General features: G+C 49.3%; 1 protein-coding gene across 1 annotated transcript in view; it reads left to right on the top strand.

The window, feature by feature from the left end:
• Positions 1 to 1978: 1978 nt before the first annotated feature.
• HUNK (hormonally up-regulated Neu-associated kinase) overlaps positions 1979 to 22716 on the top strand; it is a 35102-nt gene continuing 14364 nt past the window's right edge. Inside the window, exons 1-2 of the mRNA XM_060197127.1 lie at positions 1979 to 3001; positions 4183 to 4259. Of these exons, the coding sequence (XP_060053110.1) occupies positions 2670 to 3001; positions 4183 to 4259 (409 nt within the window). The 5' untranslated portion in view covers positions 1979 to 2669. The remainder of the gene's footprint in view (positions 3002 to 4182; positions 4260 to 22716) is intronic.

The raw sequence follows: 22716 nt of genomic DNA on the forward strand, positions 1-22716 counted from the left end.
AAGAGATTTTTGAAGAACAGTCTGAAAATTTGCCTTACACCATAATAAAGGAACTTCCGAATGTTCATAGAGTCCCCTAAAATTCTGCAAAAGAACCACCCACTATTAACAGGACATTGGGGAGTAAGGGAGCCTCCAAGCCTTGTCTGCAAGAAGACACAACACGTCTTGCCCCCCCATGCCTCCAGCCAGTACTTCAGTACTTTGCACCTCCTCTCTTTTATTTATTTATTTTAAAATTTATTTTAAAAGAGTTTAAAAATTATCTTTATTTATTTTTTATAAAACTTTTTTTTTACCTCTAGAAATTATTTTTATTTTATTGGGGGGTTAATGGTTTAGAGTCGATGGTAAATACGATGGTTTGTACATGTATAACATTTCCCAGTTTTCCACATAACAATACAACCCCCACTAGGTTCTCCTCTGTCATCATGCTCCAGGACCTGAACCCTCCCCCCACACACCCCAAAGTTTTTTTTACTTTGGTGCAATACGCCAGTCTTTATTTAAAGAGAAGCACCTGCAGCACTGAACTTGGGTCCTTGTGCATTGTAACATGTGCGGTCAACCAAGTGGACCATGGTAGCTGGCCCCTCCAGCGCCCCCTCCCCACCTCACATGTGATGATTCAATCAGAGATAGCTCAGACATTGGATCAGCCTTCCAGAAATTGTGGGGGGTGGGGTGGCGGGAGCACAGACATCCCTTGAGAACAGCAAGTAAAAACATTGGTCAAGTAAGTATTCCCTTGAACCTTTTAAGACAGAAACTCAGAAGAAAAAGATGGAAGAGAAATCCAGCTTAGGCGAGTGAGAAGTTGAAGGTTACATTCTTCGGTTTTGTCCACGGGAACACTGCTCAGCTCTGGCTTACCATGGTGCTGGGGATTGAACCTGGGATCTCAGAACCTCAAGCATGCAAATCTTTGTTATTATTATTAAAATTTCTTTATGGGGGATTAGTGGTTTACAGTCGACAGTAAATCCACTAGTTGGTATATGCATAACATTTCCCAGTTTTCCACATAACAATACAACCCCCACTAGGTCCTCCTCTGCCATCATGTTCAGGGACCTGAACCCTCCGCCCCACCCCAGAGTCTTTTACTTTGGTGCAATACATCAATCTTGTTGTTGTTATTATTATATTTAATAATTAAAATAATTTCTTTTGCATAACCAATCTACCAATCCTCAACCTTAAATGATAGCATTTCAGGAAGAGAAACAGAGAGAGAGAGAGAGAGAGAGATGTTGATGAAGAGATCTATTTCTAAATTAAAGAGGTGTGTTTCTCGGAATCACTTTGCCTGTGAGTCAAAAAGACCCCGGGACACTGAGTTGAAATGGTGACAGCTGTCCCTCTTTGTCCTGTTTCCCCTGCTCCCCCAACCCCACCCCCCAAACCAGGGAGCTTCGTGGAGGATTCCGCCTTAGCGAACAATGAAAACATGAAAGGACCTCTCAGGGCAGACTCCTCCCTTAGGAACTCAGGTGTGGCACTTGGGGGGTGAGGGGGTGGGGTTGGGAGGGCAGGCAGGTAGGTATTCAATGCAACCGCCCTTTTAGGGCGACTCAACAGGTCGCTTTCTGCAAAAATCCGCCTCTCTCCCTGCCCCTCTCCCACTCCCCCTTGCTGATCTGGGGGAGGGAGTGTGTGAGTGTGTGTGTGTGTGTGTGTGTGTGTGTGTGTGTGTGTGTGTGAAGACCCGGGGGATCCCGAGTGGGGGGCGCCCTGTGTGAGGGCCCAGGCAGGGCGGCGCGCTCATAACAAAGCCTTGCGGAGTTGGAGCGCGGGGCCCGGGGACCGCGCCGGCGACAGTGGCGGGTGGAGGCGGGGAGGGTGGCCTCCTAGCTGCAGACTCCCGGGGACTGGGAGTGTGTGTGCTTCGGCGGCAGCTCCTCCTCCTCTTCCAGAGGCCCATCCACCTTTCCCTCCACGCGGGCTGGTGGTGGGGTATCCCTGGGGTGCCAGGCCCTGGGGGTGCACACCGGGCATCTCATTCTCCCCCCCTCCCCTATTGCAGCTCAGGCTGGGGGTACGGCTGGAGATTGAGAAAGGGGGGGGAAGGGGCTTCCCTACTGAAAGGTCCAGAAAGCCAGTCTCTGAGGTGGAAATAGGGGTGTGTTGCGAGGGAGAGGGGGGAGACTCGTGCGCCCCCGGGAGCGCGCGCCAGACTCCGGGCGGGGCTCTCTGTCTCTCTGTCTGTCTGTCTCTCTCTCTCTCCCTCTCTCTTTCGCGGGGTTTCCTCCCCCGTCAGCCACCCGGGCCCCTTTTTTGCCCCTCGGACCAGCAGCTCCCTCCCCCGGGCCTGCCCTCCGCTCCCCTCCCCTGCGCGTCGGGGGGCGGGGGGCGCGGAGAGGGCGGGGCCAGGCGGGATTTGAAAGTGCTGGGGCGGCCGGGGAGCCCACAGCTGTTCCCGCCGCCACCCACAGGCTCCGGGGCGCCGCGTGGTGGGGGGCCCGCCCGCAGACCCGCAGACCCGCACCCCGATCCTCTCCCCGCTTTCTTTCCCGAGGCCGCAGCACCGGGACCCCCAGCGCCGCCTCCCCACACACACACTCGGGGTGCACCCCCTTTGCCCCCGGCCTGAGCGGTACAACTTCCCGGAGGCCCCCCACGAGCCCCCCGCGGGCGGCCGCTATTGTCTGCGGGGCGCGGGCGCGATGCCGGCGGCGGCGGCGGCGGCGGCGGGGGACGGGCTGCAGGGGGACCCCGCGGAGGAGGCGGCCCGGGCAGCGGGCGACGCAACTTTCCTGCCGGCCTGGGTGTGCGGGGTCCCCCGCGAGCGGCTGCGCGACTTCCAGCACCACAAGCGCGTGGGCAACTACCTGGTGGGCAGCAGGAAGCTGGGCGAGGGCTCCTTCGCCAAGGTGCGCGAGGGGCTGCACGTGCTCACCGGCGAGAAGGTGAGTCCCCCCCGGAACCCCCACACCTGCCTTGCTGCTTGGTATTTTTTGAGGGGGGCAATGGGGGCACTAGCCGGCGGCTGCGGAAGGTGCACCGCGCGGGGAGTCCTGGCGCAGTAGCGTCCCCCTCCCTGAACTCCCCTTTTGCATTTACTGGGGGTGGTGGTGGTGGTGCACGAAGGGTGACCCCCGCAAAGCGCGATATGGGGTCGTTGACCCAGAACCCACCCCACCCCCTCCAGCCCTGTCCCATCAGGGGCGACGGGCGGCCGGTTTTCCACCCCCCACCCCCGGCAGTGCGCCTCCCTTTTGCTCCCAGAAGGGCGCCACCTGGCGGATACCAGTTCTTGGGGCGGCGGGGGTGTGTGTGTGATGGTAGATATGGGGGGGCTGCAGGTCTGTTCAAAGCAAGAACCAGGGCGGAAGCGCTTGGTCCTTATGTTGGAGTGTGGGGAAGGGAAGGGAAGGCTGAGGAGCTCAGAATCTGACTCCCCCCACCCCCACCCCCCACTTCTCTGGGCTCTTAGGGAGAAAGTTGTGAGGTGGGAGACCCCGGGACAGTTGACTCAGCAGCGGCTTGGAGGTACCCAGGGAAGTTCATACAGTGCTGGGAGGAAGGTTTCTACGCGTACCACACTTTGCCCACTCTTCTGTATCTGCCCTCCCCCCATAAGCCCCTTCCCGCCTGCCCCCCGCCTCCACTCCATCCCCCTTGTGGGAGGTGCAGCTGGGACCTCTATGTGGCAGGCACCGGAGCGCACTCTGATAATCCCGGAGGCCTGGCTGGAGAGCCCTTCTTATCTTTCTAGAAGACGGGAAAGCCAAGGAATTCACCCCACCCCCACCCTCACCCCTGCCCTGGCCAGGCGCCCTCTCCAGCCTTGTGAGAATGTGTGTGTTAGGAACCCTCCCTCAGCCAGGCCCAGGGGGCATCTAAGTTGTCGCTTGGATCTGTGAGAAGAAACCCAAGACTTGAAGGATTACTGTTTTGGGGTGGGGGTGGGTGGCTCAGGTGCTGCGGCACCCCGAGCTGGCAAGCAGCCTCAGAGGATGGAAGATCCCCCTCCCTCAAACACAACCCCTATCCCAGGCTCTTTGTGTGGGGGACAAGGGGCAAGAGTGGGGGGAGGCAGAGTCTTCGAGGGGGGCTGCTCAGCTCAGTCTGAGAGACCCTGGGAACTGTGGGCTCTGGCTTCTCTGGTTACACTGCCCCCCCCCCCAGCCTCACCCAGCATTACTTTCTTTCCTCCTTCCACCTCTGTGTCCCCAGCCACCTGCATTGTGAGCTCCAGTTCCCATCACCTCTTGTCACCTCCCCTGCGTCCCCGGAGCAACTCTGGGGCAAGGGTGTGTATAAACGGGGGAGGGGTTGTCACAGGGGATAGTTAAAAGAGTGTTTGAATCTGTGCAGAGAGGGAGGTGCAGGCAGGCCTCCTGGGTCTCAGCAAAAGAGGACACCTCCCACCTTCTCTCCACCCCCCAAAAAAAAATCTCCTTGGGGGGGGTCACATGGGGTGGGGGCTGGGCTCATTTTCCATCTGGGTTGGCTTATGTAGATGGGATCTGGGTTGGAATCACCTGTTTGCTGGTCACGGCTTGTCCACTTCTGGGCTGGAAGTTTGTGATTATGGAAGGCAGTCAGATTGGGTCTGTTTCCTCCTGCAACTAAACAGCGGCCCTGGAGGTGTGTGTGTGTGTGTGTGTGTGTGTGTGTGTGACATCTGGCCGGAGTTCTAGACTCTGGACTCTGCTGGGTCCACTGCCTGCAGGGAATTCCTGCTCAAACAGGAAGCCTGAGGTGCACACTCCCTCTCAGATGCTGGCTCTCTCTTTCTCTCCACCACCGAGAGGAAGGAAATACTCACTGGATGCCTGCGTGCGAAATGATTTCTCTGGATTAGGATCTAGTGGGGGAACCTGGCTGGTGGGGAGAGTGTTTTCTGAACTGCTCTTCTCCACGGGTGAGCCCTGGACCTCGAAGGGCTTGTAGGGATCAGGAGAAATCTCGAATCTTAGTGCCTGGAATTGGCCTGACGGAATGGCAGTGAGGGGCTTCATTTGAAGCTTTGTGCTTGCTACTCTGACGTCTTCATACCTAAGGAACAGACTGGGGGTTGGGCAGATTGTGGAGATTAGAATGGGGTGTGTGTGTATGTGTCTGTCTGTCTCTTTGGGAATGATCTCTCCTTACTCATGTCCAGAACTTTGTTTTATTAAGGTCATGACATAGGGGATGTTGACTTCAGGTTTTCTGCCTGCCTTTCTTTCTTTCCTTCTATTTTTAATTCTTTTTTTTTTTTTTTTGCCTCCAGGGTTATCACTGGGGCTCGGTGCCTGCACCACGAGTCCACTGCTCCTGGAGGCTATTTTTTTCCTTTTGCTGCCCTTATTTTATCGTTGTGGCTATTGTTGTTGTTATTGATGTTGCTGTTGTTGGATAGGACAGAGAGAACTTGAGAGGGGAGGGGAAAACAGAGAGGGGGAGAGAAAGAGAGACACCTGCAGACCTGCTTCACCACCTGTGAATCACCCCCCTGCAGGTGGGGAGCCGGGGGCTGGAACCGGGATCCTTAAGTCGGTCCTTGCGCTTTGCGCCATGTGCGCTTAACCTGCTGTGCTACCTCCCGACCCCCTCTGCCTTTCTTTCTTCCCTTCTTTCTTCCCTTCCTTCCTTTGCTGGAACTTTGTGCATATGTGATTTCACAACCTTGGGCTGACTTTTTTTTTAATTTTTAAAAAAATTTTATTTATTTATTCCCTTTTGTTGCCCTTGTTGTTTTATTGTTGTAGTTATTATTGTTGTTGTTGTTGTTGGATAGGACAGAGAGAAATGGAGAGAGGAGGGGAAGACAGAGGAGGAGAGAAAGATAGACACCTGCAGACCTGCTTCACCACCTGTGAAGCGACTCCCCTGCAGGTGGGGAGCCGGGGTTCGAACCGGGATCCTTATGCCAGTCCTTGTGCTTTGTGCCACCTGCGCTTAACCCGCTGCGCGAGATGCCCGACTCCCCTGACTTTTTTTTTTAAGAGAATCGGAGACAGAGCTATAGAGAGGGAGAGATGCCACAGCGTCAAGTGTCCCCACGGTGCTTTTATGTGGGATGCTGGGAATTTGAACCGGGTCTGAGCTTGCGCATCTTTAATGCTAAAGGAATAGACTGGGGTTTGGTCAGATTGTGGAGATTAGAATGGGGCACGTGTGTGTGTGTGTGTGTGTGTGTGTGTGTGTGTGTGTGTGTGTGTCTGAACTACTTTGCTGACCCCTTCCTCAAATTTTATTTTGTTGTTCTTTAATTTTTTTAGCCTTTCCTCCCTTTTTGTTACCCTTGTTTTATTGTTGTAGTTATTGTTGTTATTGTTGTCAGAAAGGAGAGAGAGAGGAGGGAAGACAGAGAGGGGAGAGAAAGATAGACACCTCCAGACCTGCTTCACCACCTGTGAAGCGACCCCCCTGCAGGTGGGGAGCCAGGGGCTCGAACCAGAATTCTTAGGCCGGTCCTTGCGCTTTGCGCCATGTGCACTTAACCTGCTGTGCTACCAGCCGACCTCCTGTCCCCCCCCCCCCTTTAAGATCAGAAGGGAAAACACAAAGCAGAACTTAGACTGGCGTTGGTGTTTTGCACCAAAGTAAAAGACTGGGGTGGGGGAGTGTTTAGTTCCTGGAACATGATAGCAGAGGAGGACGTGTGTGTGTGTGTGTGTGTGTGTGTGTGTGTGTGTGTGTGTGTGTAAGATTATTATGTGGAAAACTGAGAAATTAAATTTTTAATATTTTATTTATTTACTTTTTAAATTTTTATCTTTATATTTATTGGATAGAGACAGCCAGAAATCAAGAGGGAAGGTGGTGGTAGAGATGGGAGAGAGACAGAAATACCTGCAACACTATTTCACCACTTGCAAAGCTTTCCTCCTGCAGGTGGGGACTGGGAGCTTGAACCCAGGTCTTTGTGCATTGCGACATGTGCGCTCAACCAGGTGCGCCGCTACCCAGCCCCCAAAACTGAGAAATATTACACATGTACAAACTACTGTATTTTACTGTTGACCGTAAACCATTAACCTCCCCCAATAAAGGAAAAAAAAATTAATGAGAGGAAATTGGTTCAGCTAATTGAGTCCATACTTTTCTTTCTTTCTTTTTTTAAAAGTTATTTTATTTTAATGAGAGAGTGACTCCCCAGCCCTGAGTCCATGCTTTTCCATGCCAGAGACCTGGGTTTGAGTCACCCCCCATCCCAGGGGAATAGTTTGACAAGGGGGAAGTGTTACAAGTGTTGTCTTTCTACTTCTCATCTGTTTCTCTCTGTTTCGAAAAAATAGAAAAAAAAAGAAAGGAAGAAAGAAAGAAAGAAAGAAAGGAAGGAAGAAAGAAAAGTCTACTAGGTGTGAGACCCTAGCAGGGAAAAAAAAAATCTAATGAGCCAAGTGTTTAATTTTTTCCAAATCATTTGATCAAAGAAATGCTTTCGGGGCTGGGCCGTAGCACATCTGGTTGGCGCACATGTTACTGTGTGTAAGGATCCGGGTTCCATGGCCTCTCCCCCTGCGGAGGGAGGGGGGACACTTCGCAAGTGGTGAAGCAGCACTGGAAGTGTCTTTCTTCCTTGTCCCTCTCTATTTCTCTCTTATAAATAATAAATACAATATTGAAAAAATAATAATGCCTTATGCAGTGACTGTCACATGGATAAAACCCTCTTATCTCCCCGTGATAGGTGTCTTGTACCCTGTTCCCCTCAGCTTAGACTGTCCTCTGGGTTTCTGCTCGGGGGTCCCAACCTTCTCTCAGGGCTCCATGTTTTTTTAGGTGATCTGTGTCTAACTCTGGAGTAACACTGATTTAGGGTACTTGTGGAATTGATGTCTTGGTGTTCTTTTAGATGTATTCAGTGAGAGAAAGAGAAAGTATGAACATGAAAGAGAAAGACCTAGCACACCACTGGGCTTATGCAGTGTCGGGATTGAACTCTGGAACTGATGCATGCAAGTCCAGTGCTCTGCTCACTGAGAAGTCTCCCAGACTGTAACCTGTGTTACCTGTGGATATACCTTTCCAAAAGGCACTGGGGAAAGGTATATCCCTAGGGCTTGCTGGGAACTGCTTCCAGGATCCTGAGAACAAAAGCCGGAGACTTTTTTTGCCTCCAGGCTTATCCCTGGGTGCACCATGAATCCACTGCTCCTGGAGGCTATTTTTTTCCTTCTGTTGCTCTTGTTTATCATTATTGTTGTGATTGTTCCACTGCAGAATACTGTGCCCCAGTATGGTTCCGTAGCCCCCATGTCCACTTGGTCGATTCCAAATTATATTCCTCCATGAGGATAATTTCTGGAACCATCCGTTCCACCCCGGTTCCATGGCTGCCAGTTCTTAGCAACATCGCCCCGCCAGATATTCGTCGGGATGCGGCATCATCTAAGTTCATTTCCCACGTCTACGCTCGACCGGACCTGCCAATATACGCGGATATCTTCGCCCACCCTGTTCAACGCTTGACGTCTCGTCACCCAATCTGGTCCCCTACACCTACACTGAACTTCTCTGTTCCAGACTCTTGGAAACAGAGCTGGCAGTCAGCTGAGGTAAAGAACAAACACCTCATCACAGACCCCTGCAAGTGTCAACCCGGCTTTGACCTAGCACGTTATGATTGGGCCCTCCTCAATCGCTATCGAACAGGCCATGGCCGGTGCGCCACTATGTTCCATCACTGGGGAGCCAGAGACGACCTGAGCTGCGGCCACAGACAGACTATGACCCACATAGTCAATGACTGCCACCTCTCCAGATTCAAAGGAGGTCTCGAAACTTTACATCAGGCTCAACCTGATGCTGTTGACTGGCTACTGAAGAAGGGCAAACGCTAGAAGAAGTAAAAGTTGTGATTGTCATTGTTGTCATTGCTGCCATTGTTGTTGGATAGGACAGAGAGAAATTGAAGAGGCAGGGTAGACAGAGAGGGGGAAAGAAAGATAGACACCTGCTTCACTGCCTGTGAAGCGACTCCCCTGCAGGTGGGGAGCCGGGGGCTCGAACCAGAATCCTTATTGCCAGTCCTTGCACTTTGCACTGTGTGCACTTAACCTGCTGTGCTACTGCCGCCTCCTGAGCTGTCACTTTTTTTTCAGACTTCTATTGGAGTCTCCATCGCTGACTTATCAGAGATTTCTTTTCCCACAGTGCTGGGTGCTGGGTACTTCTGCCTGCCTGCCTGCCTTCCCTCTGGCCTGGTCTGAGAATCACTGGAATTGAGATGACCCTTTCTCAGCTTGGGAAAAAACATAACCAAACAGGGATGGCTCCAGGCGGGACTTAATTTTGTCCTGCGTCACCTTTGGGTTGATGCAGTGATCTCAGTAATTTGCATCTTAAGAGAAATTATTCACTTGATCATGTGAAACTGCTGGTGGGTTTGTTCTCAGCTAGGGCTCCTCCCGGCTCTGACAGAGCTGGAGGCTGGATGAAGAAGGGTGACCATAGCATGCTTCCTGGCTGGCAGACAGGGAGCAGTGCGGCTTTGCAGGAACCATGACCTTGAAGGACCCAGAGAGGCTGAGTGTGCTTGGTCCCTGGGGCCAGGGAGCTTGCTCAGCCTGGCAGAGTGCCAGCTTAAGTGTTGAAAGCCCCAGAGGCCTCAGGCACCTTAAGGCACCATCTTCTGGCTCCAGCTGAGCAGTCCTCAGCATTTCTCTCTCTCTCCTTTAACTTTCATGAGAGGAAATATACGACGTTCTTTTTTTTTTTTTTTCCCCTCCAGGGTTATTGCTGGGACTTGGTGCCTGCACTATGAATCTACTGCTCCTGGAGGCTATTTTTTTACCCCCTTTTGTTGCCCTTGTTGTTTATCGTTGTTATTGTTGTTATTATGATTGTTGTTATTGCTGTCGTTATTGTTGGACAGGACAGAGAGAAATTGAGAGAGGAAGACAGAGAGGGGGAGAGAAAAATAGACACCCGCAGACCTGCTTCACCGCTTGTGAAGTGACCCCCCTGCATGTGGGGGGAGCTGAGGGCATGGACCAGGATCCTTAAGCCGGTCCGTGTGCTTTGCTCCATGTGCGCTTAACCCGCTGCACTACCGCCTGGCCTCCGGAAATGTACATGCTTAAGGATATTACAAAAGAACAATGCCCCTGTCTCTGGCCTCCCATAAACTGTTGCTGCACTTTAGCAGAACAGCTAGGGAAACAGCATAAAGGTTCTACAAAAAGACTTTAGGGCTCGAGGCTTCAACATCCCAGGCTCAATCCCCTCAAGCACCACCATGAGTCAGAGCTGATCTGTGCTCTGGTGGAAAAAATAAAATAAATAAATACAAGAAATTAAAAAGAGAAATCAGGGTAACAGAAAACAGGCTGGAATGGTATAGCGCACATGTTCTCTGGTGAGTGTCAGCGTCTGCACCCACGACCACCACGTAGAAACACCTGCAGGGGGAAGCTCACAAGCAGTGGGGCAATACTCTGGTGTCTGTCATCTCGTCTCTCTCTCTCTCTCTGTTTCCTTCTTAAAAAAAAAGTGAAGGAAAAAAACCACAGGCTTCTGGGAGTGGTGGAGTCAGGCAGGCAGCAAACCTTGGTGTTTACCCTGGTGGGAAACAAAACAAAAAGAAATCTTTTATTTATTTATTTATTGACTGGAGACAGAGAGAAACAGGGAAGGGGGAGACAGAGAGAGGGAGAGGGAGAGAGGGAGAGAGAGAGTGAGCAGAAAGACACCTACAGACCTGTTTCACTACTTGTGAAGCTTCTCCCCTGAAGGTGGGACTGGGGGCTTGAACCTAGGTCCTTGTCCTTCCTTCCTCCCTCCTTCCCTCCTTTCCTTTTTCTTTCGATGTTTATCAGCATTCATTGGAGCTATTTCAGGCCTCAAAGTAAGGGCTGCCTGCTTAGTATGTCGGCAGTGATTACGCTCCAAGCACGACAGTGCCAGATACCTGGAAAGAGTTACTAAAAATATCATTTACTATGTTTTGTGGGGGTGCAGGAAACCGGGGCTCCTTTCAGAGATGGGCGTTGGGGTGAGGCATCCCAACCTGTGTGTACACGTATTCTTGCTCAGGGCTCATGGGGGAAGGGACGACCAGAAAGCCAAACCACACCAAACCAAAACAGAAAGCCACTAACACTCTAAGAACTGGTAATTCCCATCCATCCTCAGCAGGGCTGAAGAGGGTGGGGGGAGCCGAAGCCATCTGTGTCTCCCTTGAGGCAGGTGACAGCTTGGGGTCCCTTGTCAGAACCCTCTGTTCGTGACAGTTGCCACATGGAGCTGGGTTCTCTGCTCAGAGGGGCCCCTGGGGTAGTTGCATCAGCTGGCCTGGACCTCAGTGTCCTCTGGCTGGTGACAGAGTGCCTTCCCTGGGGCTTACACCCTTACTCTGATAACTGAGCATCCTGGGTCCTTGGCCAATTGAAACCCAGGCCTTTTGTTTTTGCCTCCAGGGTTATTGCTGGGACTCTGCGCCTGTACTATGAATACACTGTTCCTGGCGGCCAATTTTTCCCTTTTGTTGCTCTTATTGTTTTTTTTTGTGGTAGTTATTATTGTTATTGATGTCGTCATTGTTAGATAGGACAGAGAGAAATGGAGAGAGGAGGGGAAGACAGAGAGAGGGAAAGATAGACACCTGCAGACCTGCTTCACCGCCTGTGAAGCGACTCCCCTGCAGGTGGGGAGCCAGGGGCTCGAACCAGGATCCTTATGCCGGTCCTTGTGCTTTGTGCCACCTGCGCTTAACTAGCTGTGCTACTGCCTGTCTCCGTTTTTTTTTTTTTCCTTAACAAAACGCTGAGATCTCTTTCTTTACCTAGCCTCTCTCCCTCTCCCTCTCTCTCCCTCTTGCTGTTAGGTGACCAGCAGGACTGGAATAGATACCCCTGCAAACCTGAGAACCCTCATTTCTGAGTCCTCAACCCCAGGGCGTTGGAACTGTGTTTGGTGGCTTATTCAGGCAGTTCATGTATCTCTCTCTCTCTTTCTCTTTGACACCTCTGGCTGTTGGCAGTGCCAGGGAGAAGGAGAGAGAGACAGAGAGAGAGGAGAGAGAGGTACCACAGCACCCCTCTGATAGATAGATACAGCACCAGGAATTGAACTTGGTGCCTCAGTCATTCCAGTCCCTCTGCTTCTTCACATAAACTCCTCCTCCTCTCCCTCTCCCCTTCCCCTTTTCCCTTTCCCTCTCCTCCTCCTTTTCTGCCCCTTCCTTCCTTCCTTCCTTCCTTCCTTCCTTCCTTCCTTCCTTCCTTCCTTCCTTCCTTCCTTCACCAGGATTTCATAGCTCTGTGCAGACTTTTCCAGACACACAGAAAGACCCCAAAATGCCTGAAGCTCCCTCCAGCGCATTGGGGATTGGGCTGGAGCCTGGGGTGTGTGCATGGGAAAGCAGTTGCACTACCAGGTGAGCTATTCTGGCATCCCAGCTCTCCTTAGCGCCTTGGCCCTTAAGGAAGTGGTCACTCTCGTGTCCAGTGAGTTCTTCCGGTTCAAACGGCTACCCTCCTGACAAGCCCAGACTGCCCTGATTTTACAGCAAATAATAAGCAAAATAGCTCACTTGGGTAGTGCTTTACTCTGTTGTGTGTTAACTCACTGGGTAGTGTGTTGCTTTTTTTAAAAAATTTTTTAAATTTTCTTTATTGGGGGATTAATGGTTTTATAGTCAATAGTAAAATACAATAGTTGGTACATGCAGAGTAACATTTCCCAGTTTTCCACGTAACAGTACAACCCCAGCTAGGTCCTCCTCTGCCATCATGTTCCAGGACCTGAACCCTCCCTGCTGCCCCAGAGTCTTTCACTTTGGTGCAGTACACCAAGTGCATTGCTTTGTCGTGTCTAAGGTCCAGGTTCAAGCCTCTCCCCCCCCCCCACTGCACTGGAGGAAGCCTCAGTACTATGGTCTTGGTCTCTCCCCCTCCTCCTCTCTCTCTCTCTCTCTCTCCCTCTCTCAAAAGAATCCCAAATATAAATAATAAGCACAGCTTTTTGGCAGTAGACCTCACTGAAGGCAGTACCGAGGACCGGCAGCTACTTTGAGTAGCTTGTAGCCTTAGTACAAACTTTCTTTGGTACTGAAGGGAGAAAAATTTCTAAGGGCACAGGGAAAAGACTCGGAACCAGGTGGAGAAGCTACAAGTACCTGCCTCAGGTACTTGCTGCAAAGTACCACAGGAACCGGCAGATTATTTATGTGAAGCAAAACACAGCATCCTTGCCTTTGTTTCCTCCAGTGCAGTGGGGGCCAGGCTCGAACCTGGGTCTCGCACATGGCAAAGCAACTTTGTCTTAGCTCCGCCAGCGTTTCCTAAAGCCTTTGCTCTGTCCCCACCTGAGACGGATTCTCAGAGGAGAAAGGAATGCGGAAGGGTTCAGGCCAAAAGGAAGTTTCAGGTTATCTGCGATCAGAATATGCTTCCGTTTGATTCCCATCAGTGAAACCAAAGGGGTGAAGAGAAGGGCTACCACGTATGCCATCTGGCTTGTCAGCCTCCTCACCGCTGGACTCTCGGAGCATTCCAAGTCCAGGTTAAAAAAAGGTAATTAGAGAGTGAACTCCGTCTGTGACTCAGTTCTCAGTGGAATGTTCACACGTGTGGTGTCACTAATTAAAAAAGGCAAAGAAAACGGAACTTGTCTCGAAAACACTTCTGCAGGTTTATCAAGAGACTTCTCATAGGATGACATTTAATTCTATTAAAAACAAATGCTTGTGAGCAGTTGTGGCCATGCTCCACCCAGCTCGGTTGGATGGAGTGAATCTGGCATTTCCCTCCGGGGGAGTCTGCTCCGTGGCCATTGGATTCCCATCTAACTCATGACCCTGAGATGTTGCTCCCCAGGCTGAGAATACGCTTTTTACCAGAGAGGGCCCTGGAAGTCAGACTGCCGAGAGTGTGCAGAGGCAGTGGACAACAGTTCCTTCATAGTGAACTAATTAATTGAGAGTAGGGATGAAGCATCTAGTTTAAATCAGTGTTGTCTTTTTGCCTCCAGGGTTATTGCTGGGGATTGGTGCCTGCACTGTGAATGCACTGCTCCTGGAGGCTATCTTTTCCCCATTGTTGTTGCTGCTGCTGTTACTAGATAGGAGAGAGAGAAATTGAGAGGGGACAGGGAGATAGAGAGGAAGAGGAAGACACCTGCAGACCTGCTTCATCGCTTGTGAAGCGACCCCCTGCCCCTTCAGGTGGGGAGCTGGGGGCTCAAACCAGGATCCTTGTGTGGGTCCTTGTGCTTCGCACTATGTGTGCTTAACCTGGTGTGCCATTGCCCAGCCCCTTTGAAACAATTAAAAAAAATTTATTTTAGGAACAGTGAAATAGCAACCTGGATTGTGTTCTGATTTGCTCTGCATAAGACTCAGGTTCAAACCCAGCCCCCACCACATTGTAGAAACCTCTAGTGCTGTGGTCTCTCTCACTGTCTCCCTTAGTCTCTCTCCCTCTCTGTCTCAAGCTACATATATGCTGTCAACCTCCCGCCCTCAAATTTTTTTAAATCTCTTTTTCTTCTTTAGGTTTTTTTCCCTTTCGTTTAAAAAATTTTTTTTATATTTATTTTCCCTTTTGTTGACCTTTTTTTTATTGTTGCTGTAGTTGTTGTTATTGATGTCATCGTTGTTAGATAGGACAGAGAGAAATGGAGAGAGGAGGGGAAGACAGAGAGGGGGAGAGAAAGATAGACAGCTGCAGATCTGCTTCACCGCCTGTGAAGTGACTCCCCTGCAGGTGGGGAGCCGGGGGCTCGAACTGGGATCCTTACACCCGTCCTTGCACTTTGCACCACCTGCACTTAACCTGCTGTGCCCCTCCCTTTCATTTTTGATAGAGACAGAGAGAAACTGAGAGGGAAGGGGGAGTTATAAAGGGAGGGAGAAATGGGGAGAGAGAGAGAGAGAGAGAGACCTGCAGCATTGTTCCACTGCTTGTGCAAGTTCCCCCAGCAGGTGAGGACTGGGGTCATGAACCCTGGTCCTTATACACGCAGTGAGTGCGCTCCACTGGACCACTGGACGTGCGACTGCCTGTCCCCTCTTAAAAAATTCTTTGAACATTGTTTAAAGATATTTGAAGCAGAGTCTAGGTTGGTATGTGCTGAGTGCCACTTTTTGTTATCTTGGTGTGGCCACCCACAGATGCTTATTTATTTGTTTACTATATATATATATTTTTTTTTTACCAGAGCACTGCTCAGCTCTGGTGTATGGTGGTGTGGGGGGATTGAACCTGGGACTTGGGAGCCTCAGGCATGAGAGTCTCTTTGCCTCACCGTTATGCTATCTACCTCCTCCACAGATGCTCTTTCAGTTACACATTTCAGCACTTGCTGTTGTGTTCTTCTAATTGGATTTTATTATCTACACCCCCATAGTTTAGCTACCTTAAAAAAGAATTTCCCCCAACCCCCCCCCCAAGTAATGAAACATTTTTAAAATTCCTAGATCTTCCTGGATAAAAACAAACAAACAAACAAACAAAACAACCCAGAACCATTAAGAAGCAAATTAAACCCCCCTGAAGACCCACAGCCCAGCTTCCATCCCAGCAAATACTCAGGTGTGTGGGCTAGGGACACATGACCCCAGGGTGTGACTGTTCCCCTCCCTTTGCCCTGACTTGTTGTGTTAAACAAACTGGAAGGTTTGTGGTTGGCTTCACCTCATTAGTTAGCAGTGAGTCTTGCAGCACTTAACTGCTGTCTTCAGAAAAATCGTGGTCTTGAGTGAGGGTTTTGGACTGTATTATTTGTTTATCTAAATTTTTTTTAAATTTATTTTTTATTACCAGAGTCTTGCTCAGCTCTGGCTGATGGTAGTGCTGGGGATTAAACCTGGGAGCTCAGAACCTCAGACATGAAAGTCATTTGCAGAACCAGTATGCTATCTCTCTATTTCTCTTCCCTTCCCTCCCCCTTCATTTTTATCAGGGAAATAAGAATTTTCAGGACAATTATCACATGTACAGTCTTTTAAAAAATATTTCTTTTTAAAAATATTTATTTATTTTTCCCCTTTTGTTGGTCTTGTTTTTATTGTTGTAGTCATTATTGTTGTTGTTGGATAGGACAGAGAAATGGAGAGAGGAGAGGAAGACAGAGAAGGGGAGAGAAAGATAGACACCTGCAGACCTGCTTCACTGCCTGTGAAGAGACTCCCCTGCAGGTGGGGAGCCGGGGGATCGAACCAGGATCCTTACGCCTTGCGCTTTACACCATGTGCACTTAACCCGCTGTGCTACTGCCCGTCTCCCATGTGTACAGTTAAATTTTTATTATTATTATTATTATTTTAGTGAGGGGGAGAGAGAGGAAAAGAGAGAAAGAGAGGGAGAGAGAGAGAGACAGAGACAGAGACAGAGACAGAGGAAGAGAGAGTGTGTGTATTTGTGCCAGGCCCTCATACACCTCATTATCTGGCCCACCATCGTCAGCTATGGAGAGAAACGGGCAGAGAGAGGGAGAGACAGCACAGAGGCAAAATTCCCTCAGTGCTCAAGTGTTGACGCCTCCACTAAGTATTAAGCTGGGACTCAAGCCTGGGGCCTGTGTGGTGCTGTGTCTGCAGCCAGCCCTCTCCGGGACTAAGAGGGCCAGGCCAGGCGGGTCACTCCAGGGGCCCTGGATGTCTGCATTCTTGGAATTCCACCTCCCTCGCCTCTGCCAGAAGCTTACAACAGCTTCAGGGGAATGTTCCCTTGTTCACCAGTCTCACTTTCTCCTTGTTCCAAGGGTTCTGTGGTCCCCTTACCTTTTGTGAGATGGTGACACAAGATGACAGCAGGTGTCAGGAATTCTGACTGCCCTTACCTTCCTGGCACCAAGCAACACTTAACAGTAGAGACTTGTTTTATGGAGGGAAGGAGGAGTCTTTTGATTGGGTTTGTTGCATGACTGACTGACTGACTGATTGGTGATTCTCACCAGTTAGCAGATTGGCCCAGTTTGGAGAAGTTCACTGAATAACTGAACTCCTATAAGTAGGATTTGAAAGCCAGCCTTCACCTCACCACGCAACAAAGCCTTTATGGCCTAACTTTTGAAGCCAACTCTGGTTTCCTCCACCTCTGTGCCTTTTGAGGGGACCAGACCCTTTGCTAGAAGTCCCCGTTATTTCCAAGGTGGTGGGAGATCTCTGGACACCCAGGACGGGGTTTAGGAGTTGAGGGTTTTTGTCTTGGGTGTTTATTGCCCAGATCTCTGTTTTCAGTTCCTCTGCACTCCCAGGAGACCACTTTATTCCAGTACCTTCCCAGTTGCATTTGCCTGCCAGTTGTCCTGGGGTGTGAGAATAGAATATTGATTGTTTCCTGTCGCCTGGGGGACAGCACTACTTCTTGAATTCGAGCTAATTTTGGAGTTTAAAGTATTAAATGTCAAATTTCCAACCCAGCCTGTCTGAGATCTCTTTGTTGTGGAAGGGAAGGCCAGCCGAGGCCTCAGGGAAGGGAGAGGTTAGCAGAGGCCACAAAGCTGCTGGTGGCTTTACCCTCCTGGACTCTGCCCTCCATAGTGGGGGAAAAAAGGGAAGGAAGGAAGGAAGGAAGGAAGGAAGGAAGGGACTTCTCATTTTCAGGACTTTATAAGATTTCTCTCTTTATTTAAAGCCAGGCACCGAGTGGCCACCTTCCCCAGTTGTAATTGGGTTTTATTTTATTTTATTTTATTCTATTTTTAATTTTATTTTTGAGAGAGATGCAGAGAGAGACAGACACAGAAATACCAGAGCACTTCATAGCTCTGGCTTTTGGTGGTGTGGGGGATTGAACCTGGAACTTCAGAACCTCAGGCATGAGAGTCTCTTTGCATAAGCATTATGCTATCTACTCCCGCCCGAGTTTTATTTATTTTAAACTAATTTTTATTTTTACTTCTATAGCATTGCTTCTATCTGGCCATTGGAGATGATTATGTGTTGTTTGTTTGCCTTCTTTTTAAGGAAATATTTTGTTTATTTTAATGGGGGTGGGGGAGAAGACTGAGACCAGAGCACTGCTCAGCTCTGGCTTATGGTGGTGCTGGGTATTGAACCTGAGACCTTTGGTGCCTTTGCCATGAGGGAGTTTGCATAACCAATATATTGTCTATGTGGTCCAGAGGCACTCCCTCTGGCTCAGCCAATGGGAAAAATAATGGCTTCTGAATAGGTCAATCAGAAAAGGCTTTCTTCTCTGGCTTGACCAATGGGAAAAAAGCGTAATCTCTGAGTGGACCAATTAGAGAAAGGTATCCCTGTAGCAAGTTTGGGGGCATGATTTGCTTGTAGACAGTTAAGGAAGAAAAAAAATACGCCTTTTTCTCCTGGACACACCAAGGGGCCTCTCGACTGGTGTTTTCTGTGAACAGGTGCTAGAGTCAGGTCTCCCCTTGGGTTCTAATTCGAACCATACACTCAAAACTCAGGAATTTGTGTGCTTCCTTAAAAAAAAAAAAAGGTGGTGGTGGTGGTGGTGGTGCAGTGCGCAGAGGGTTAAGCGCATGTGGCGTGGTGCAAAGCGCAAGGATCAGCATAAGGATCCCGGTTCGAGACCCCAGCTCCCCACCTGCAGGGGAGTCGCTTCACAGGCGGTGAAGCAGGTCTGCTGGTGTCTATATTTCTCTCCCCCTCTCTGTCTTCCCCTCCTCTCTCCATTTCTCTCTGTCCTATCCAACAACAATGACAATAATAACAACAACGATGATAAACAGAAGGAAAAGAAAATAGCCTCCAGGAGCAGTGGATTCGTATTGCAGGCACTGAGCCCCAGCAATAATTCTGGAAGGGGGAAAGAAAAAGGTTGCAGTAGAGTTTTCAGTAAGTCTATCACTGCAGAAACAGTCCCGGCTCCTCTGGAGAAGCTCACTTAGGTGGTATGTATTTTCTTTTTCCTTTTTTTAAAGATTTTATTTTGTTAATGAGAAAGATAGGAGGAGAGAGAACCGGGCATCATTCTGGCACATGTGCTGTCGTGGATCGAACCCGGAACTCCATGCTTGAGAGTACAATGTTTTATCCACTGTGCCACCTCCAGGACCACGGTATTTATTTTCTAAGAAAGAACAAGAATATGAATGTAGTGGTCCAGGAGGTGGCGCAGTGGATAAAACATTGTACTCTCAAGCATGAGGTCCTGAGTTCAATCCCCGGCAGCACATATACCAGATTGATGACTGGTTCCTTCTCTCTCTCTTTCAAATAAATAAATAAATAAATAAATAAATAAATAAATAAATAAATAAATAAATAAAATATATATTTTAAATATTTCTTTATTCCCTTTTGTCACCCTTGTTTTATTGTAGTTATTATCGTTGTTATTGATGTCGTCGTTGCTGGATAGGATAGAGAGAAATGGAGAGAGGAGAGGAAGACAGAGAGGGGGAGAGAAAGACAGACACCTGCAGACCTGCTTCACCGCCTGTGAAGCGACTCCCCTGCAGGTGGGGAGCCGGGGGCTCGAACCGGGGGCCTTATGCCGGTTCTTGCGCTTTGCACCACATACAAAATAAAATATATATTTTTAAAAAAGAATGTGAATGTGTAAAGATGATGTAGAAGCTGGGTGAATTTGTCAGACTGCTGGATAAAGAAGTTGTAGACTATATAGCCAGTGAAGTACTACTCTGCCGTTAAATAGATGGGAGGGATTGTATCCTTTGGGATGAGTTGACGGTACTGGATTCCCTTGTGCACAGCGAGATCTGCAGAGGTGAAAGACAACTACCTGAAGCTTTGGCTCATATATGGAGGTAAGACAGTTGAAAGCGAAGGTCCTTGCGAAAACAAGCAAACAAACAAACAAACAAAACCCGCAGTCAAACTGTCTCCTAGACTTGGTGCCAACTGTGGTGGTTATCAAGGGGCGGGGCATGTGACTGATGGCAGGTGTGGTGAATGGTACAGACATGTGTGGTTGTGGTTATTGGTGGTGGGGGTTAATGGTTTACAGTAAGTCAAGTTGTTGACACATGGGTAACATTTCTCATCTCACCATGATAGGTGTCTGCAAAACACTCTCCCCCCAGCCTAGGCCCCTCTGCACTATCACAGACCCTCCCTCACACCCCAGAGTCCTTTACTGTGGTGCAATACACCAAACCCAGTCCAGGTTCTGCTTTGTGTTTTCCCTTTCTGTTCTTGGTTTTTGTTTTTGTTTTTGTTTTTAAAGATTTTATTTATTAATGAGAAAGATAGGGGGAGAGAGAAAGAACCAGACATCACTCTGGCACATGTGCTGCTGGGGATCAAACTCAGGACCTCATGCTTGAGAGTTCAAAGCTTTATCACTGCGCCACCTCCTGGACCCACATTCATCCTTATCTCTTTCTGGCTTATCTCACTTCACATAATTTCTTCAGGCTCCATCTCAGATGAGAGAGGTGAAGAAGGTGACTTCATCATTCTTATAGCTGAGTAGTGTTCCATTGTGGATCTATGCCACAGTTTTCTTAGCCATTTGTCTGTCTGACACCTGGTGAAAAAAATGCTCCAAGTCACTGATTGTCAGAGAAATGCAAATAAAGGCAGCAGTAAGATACCACTTTACCCCTGTGACATTGTCATACATCAGAAACAATAGCAACAACAAATGCTGGAGAGGTTGTGGGGACAAAGGAACCCTCCTGCACTGCTGGTGGGAATGCCAGTTGGCCCAAGCCCTGTGGAGAGCAGTCTGGAGAACTCTCAGAAGGCTAGAAATGGACCTTCCCTATGACCTTGCAATTCCCTTCCTGGGGAGTGTCCTAAGGAGCCAAACACATTCGCCCAAAAAGATCTGTATATATCTATGTTCATAGCAGCACAGTAGTTATTAGCCCTGTTCTGAGTGGTCCTCTGACCCCAGGGAGGGGCCAGCCTCTGCCTGCTCCTGGGTAAAAAGCACAGAACACAGCAGCTGTCCCCGTGGTGTGAGCCAAGCTTTTCTCTGAGTTCAAGGAGCAGAGAGCAGAATCTCCCTCCAGTGGAGACCAGCTCTTTCAAGCAGCTCCTTCCTTGTGTGTGAACATTTATTTCATCTTTTTTTTTTTAAGAATTTATTTATTTATTCATGGGAAAGATAGGAGGAGAGAAAGAACCAGCCATAACTCTGGTACATGTGCTGCCGGGGATCGAACTCAGGACCTCACGCTTGAGAGTCTAGTGCCTTAGCCACTGTGCCACTTCCCGGACCACAATTTCATCTTTTTTTTTAAAATTTATTTATTATTGGATAGAGACAAAGAGACATTGAGAGGAAGGGGAAGATAGAGAGGGCAAGAGACAGACACCTGCAGCCCTGCTTCACCACTCGTGAAGCTTTTCCCTTGCAGGTGGGGACCAGGGGCTTGAACCTGGGCCCTTGTATATTGTAAGCCTGGTGTGCCACTGCCAAGCCCCTCCCACTTATTTATCTGCTTCTTTATTTATTTTTATTGGGGGATTAATGGTTTACAACTGACAGTAAAACACAGTCGTTGGTACATGTGTAGCATGTCTGAGTTTTCCAGATGACACTACCTGCCTTCCTAGGCCCTCCTCTACCATCATGTTCCAGGACCTGAGCCTCCCTACCCCAGAGTCCTTTACTTTGTGCAGTACACCAACACTTAGTAACTGTTATCGTCATCATTATTATTTTTATAACTAGAGCTCTGCTCAGCTCTGGCTGATGGTGGTGCCAGGGATTGAACCTGGGACCTCAGAGCCTCAGGCATCAAAGTCTTTTTTTTTTTTTAATTTTTATTTATTTATTGATGAGAAAGATAGGAGGAGAAAGAGAAAGAACCAGACGTCACTCTGGTACATGTGCTGCTGGGGTTTGAATTTAGGACCTCACACTTGGGAGTCCAGTGCTTTATCCACTGCACCACCTCCCGGACCATGGGCATCAAAGTCTTTTACAGAATCATTATGCTGTCTCCTCAGGGCGCCCCCGTTTTGGATTAGTCATTTTAATGAGAGAGAGAGAGAGAGAGAGAGAGAGAGAGAGAGAGAGAAGAGAGAGGAGAGAGAGAGAGGAGAGGGGAGAGAGAGAGAGAGAGAGAGAGAGGGAGAGAGAAAGAATCCTTCTGGTGTGTGTGCTACCAGAGATCACACTCATGATGTCAGGTTTTCCAGCCCCTGTCCTCAGCTGCTGTGTCCCCTCCTGACCTCAGTGTGACCACCAGACCAAGGGCCTATGACAGGTTCACGCAAGCAGAAGAGAAGGAAACACAAGCGTCTTTGAACTTTTGTTTCGCTCCCTCTGGGAAAGGACCGGGAGGGTCTTGGGTTTCTCGCTGTGTAACCTGAGAGGCTCAGCCATCGTCCCAGCATGCAAAAGAAAAAGTTCTGCTTTAGGAGAGAAACGAACAGCCGCTGGCCATAGGGGATCTTTTCTTAACAATAATAGTTGCCCAGCCTGGCTTCTGCAGGTGGGCTGCTGGTGGTGGGGTCGAGGTTTTGCAGTGATTGACCCACTGCTGCTATTTTGTGAGACCTTGCGGAGGTGAGGGGCAGTTGCACACCTGCTGAGGTGTCTGTAATGGGCTGGAGTTTTATCCCAGAAGGAAGCCTGTTGAATGTGCTGGTTTTTTTTTTTTAAATTATTTTTTAAAATCTTCATTTATTGAATAGAGACAATCAGAAATCAAGAGGGAAAGGAGAGGTAGACAAAGGGAGAGTGACAGAGACTCCTGCAGACCTGCTTCACCACTAGCAGTTTTACCCCTGCAGGTGAGGACTAGGGGCTTGAACCTGAGTCCTTGTGCACTGTAACGTGTGCACTCAACCAGGTGTGTCACCACCCGCCGCCACCCTCCTCTGCTATTCTTCTCTCTCTCCCCTTCTCTTCTTTTCTTTTT

The sequence above is a fragment of the Erinaceus europaeus genome, chromosome 9 (assembly GCF_950295315.1).
Source record: "Erinaceus europaeus chromosome 9, mEriEur2.1, whole genome shotgun sequence".
Classification (NCBI taxonomy): domain Eukaryota; kingdom Metazoa; phylum Chordata; class Mammalia; order Eulipotyphla; family Erinaceidae; genus Erinaceus; species Erinaceus europaeus.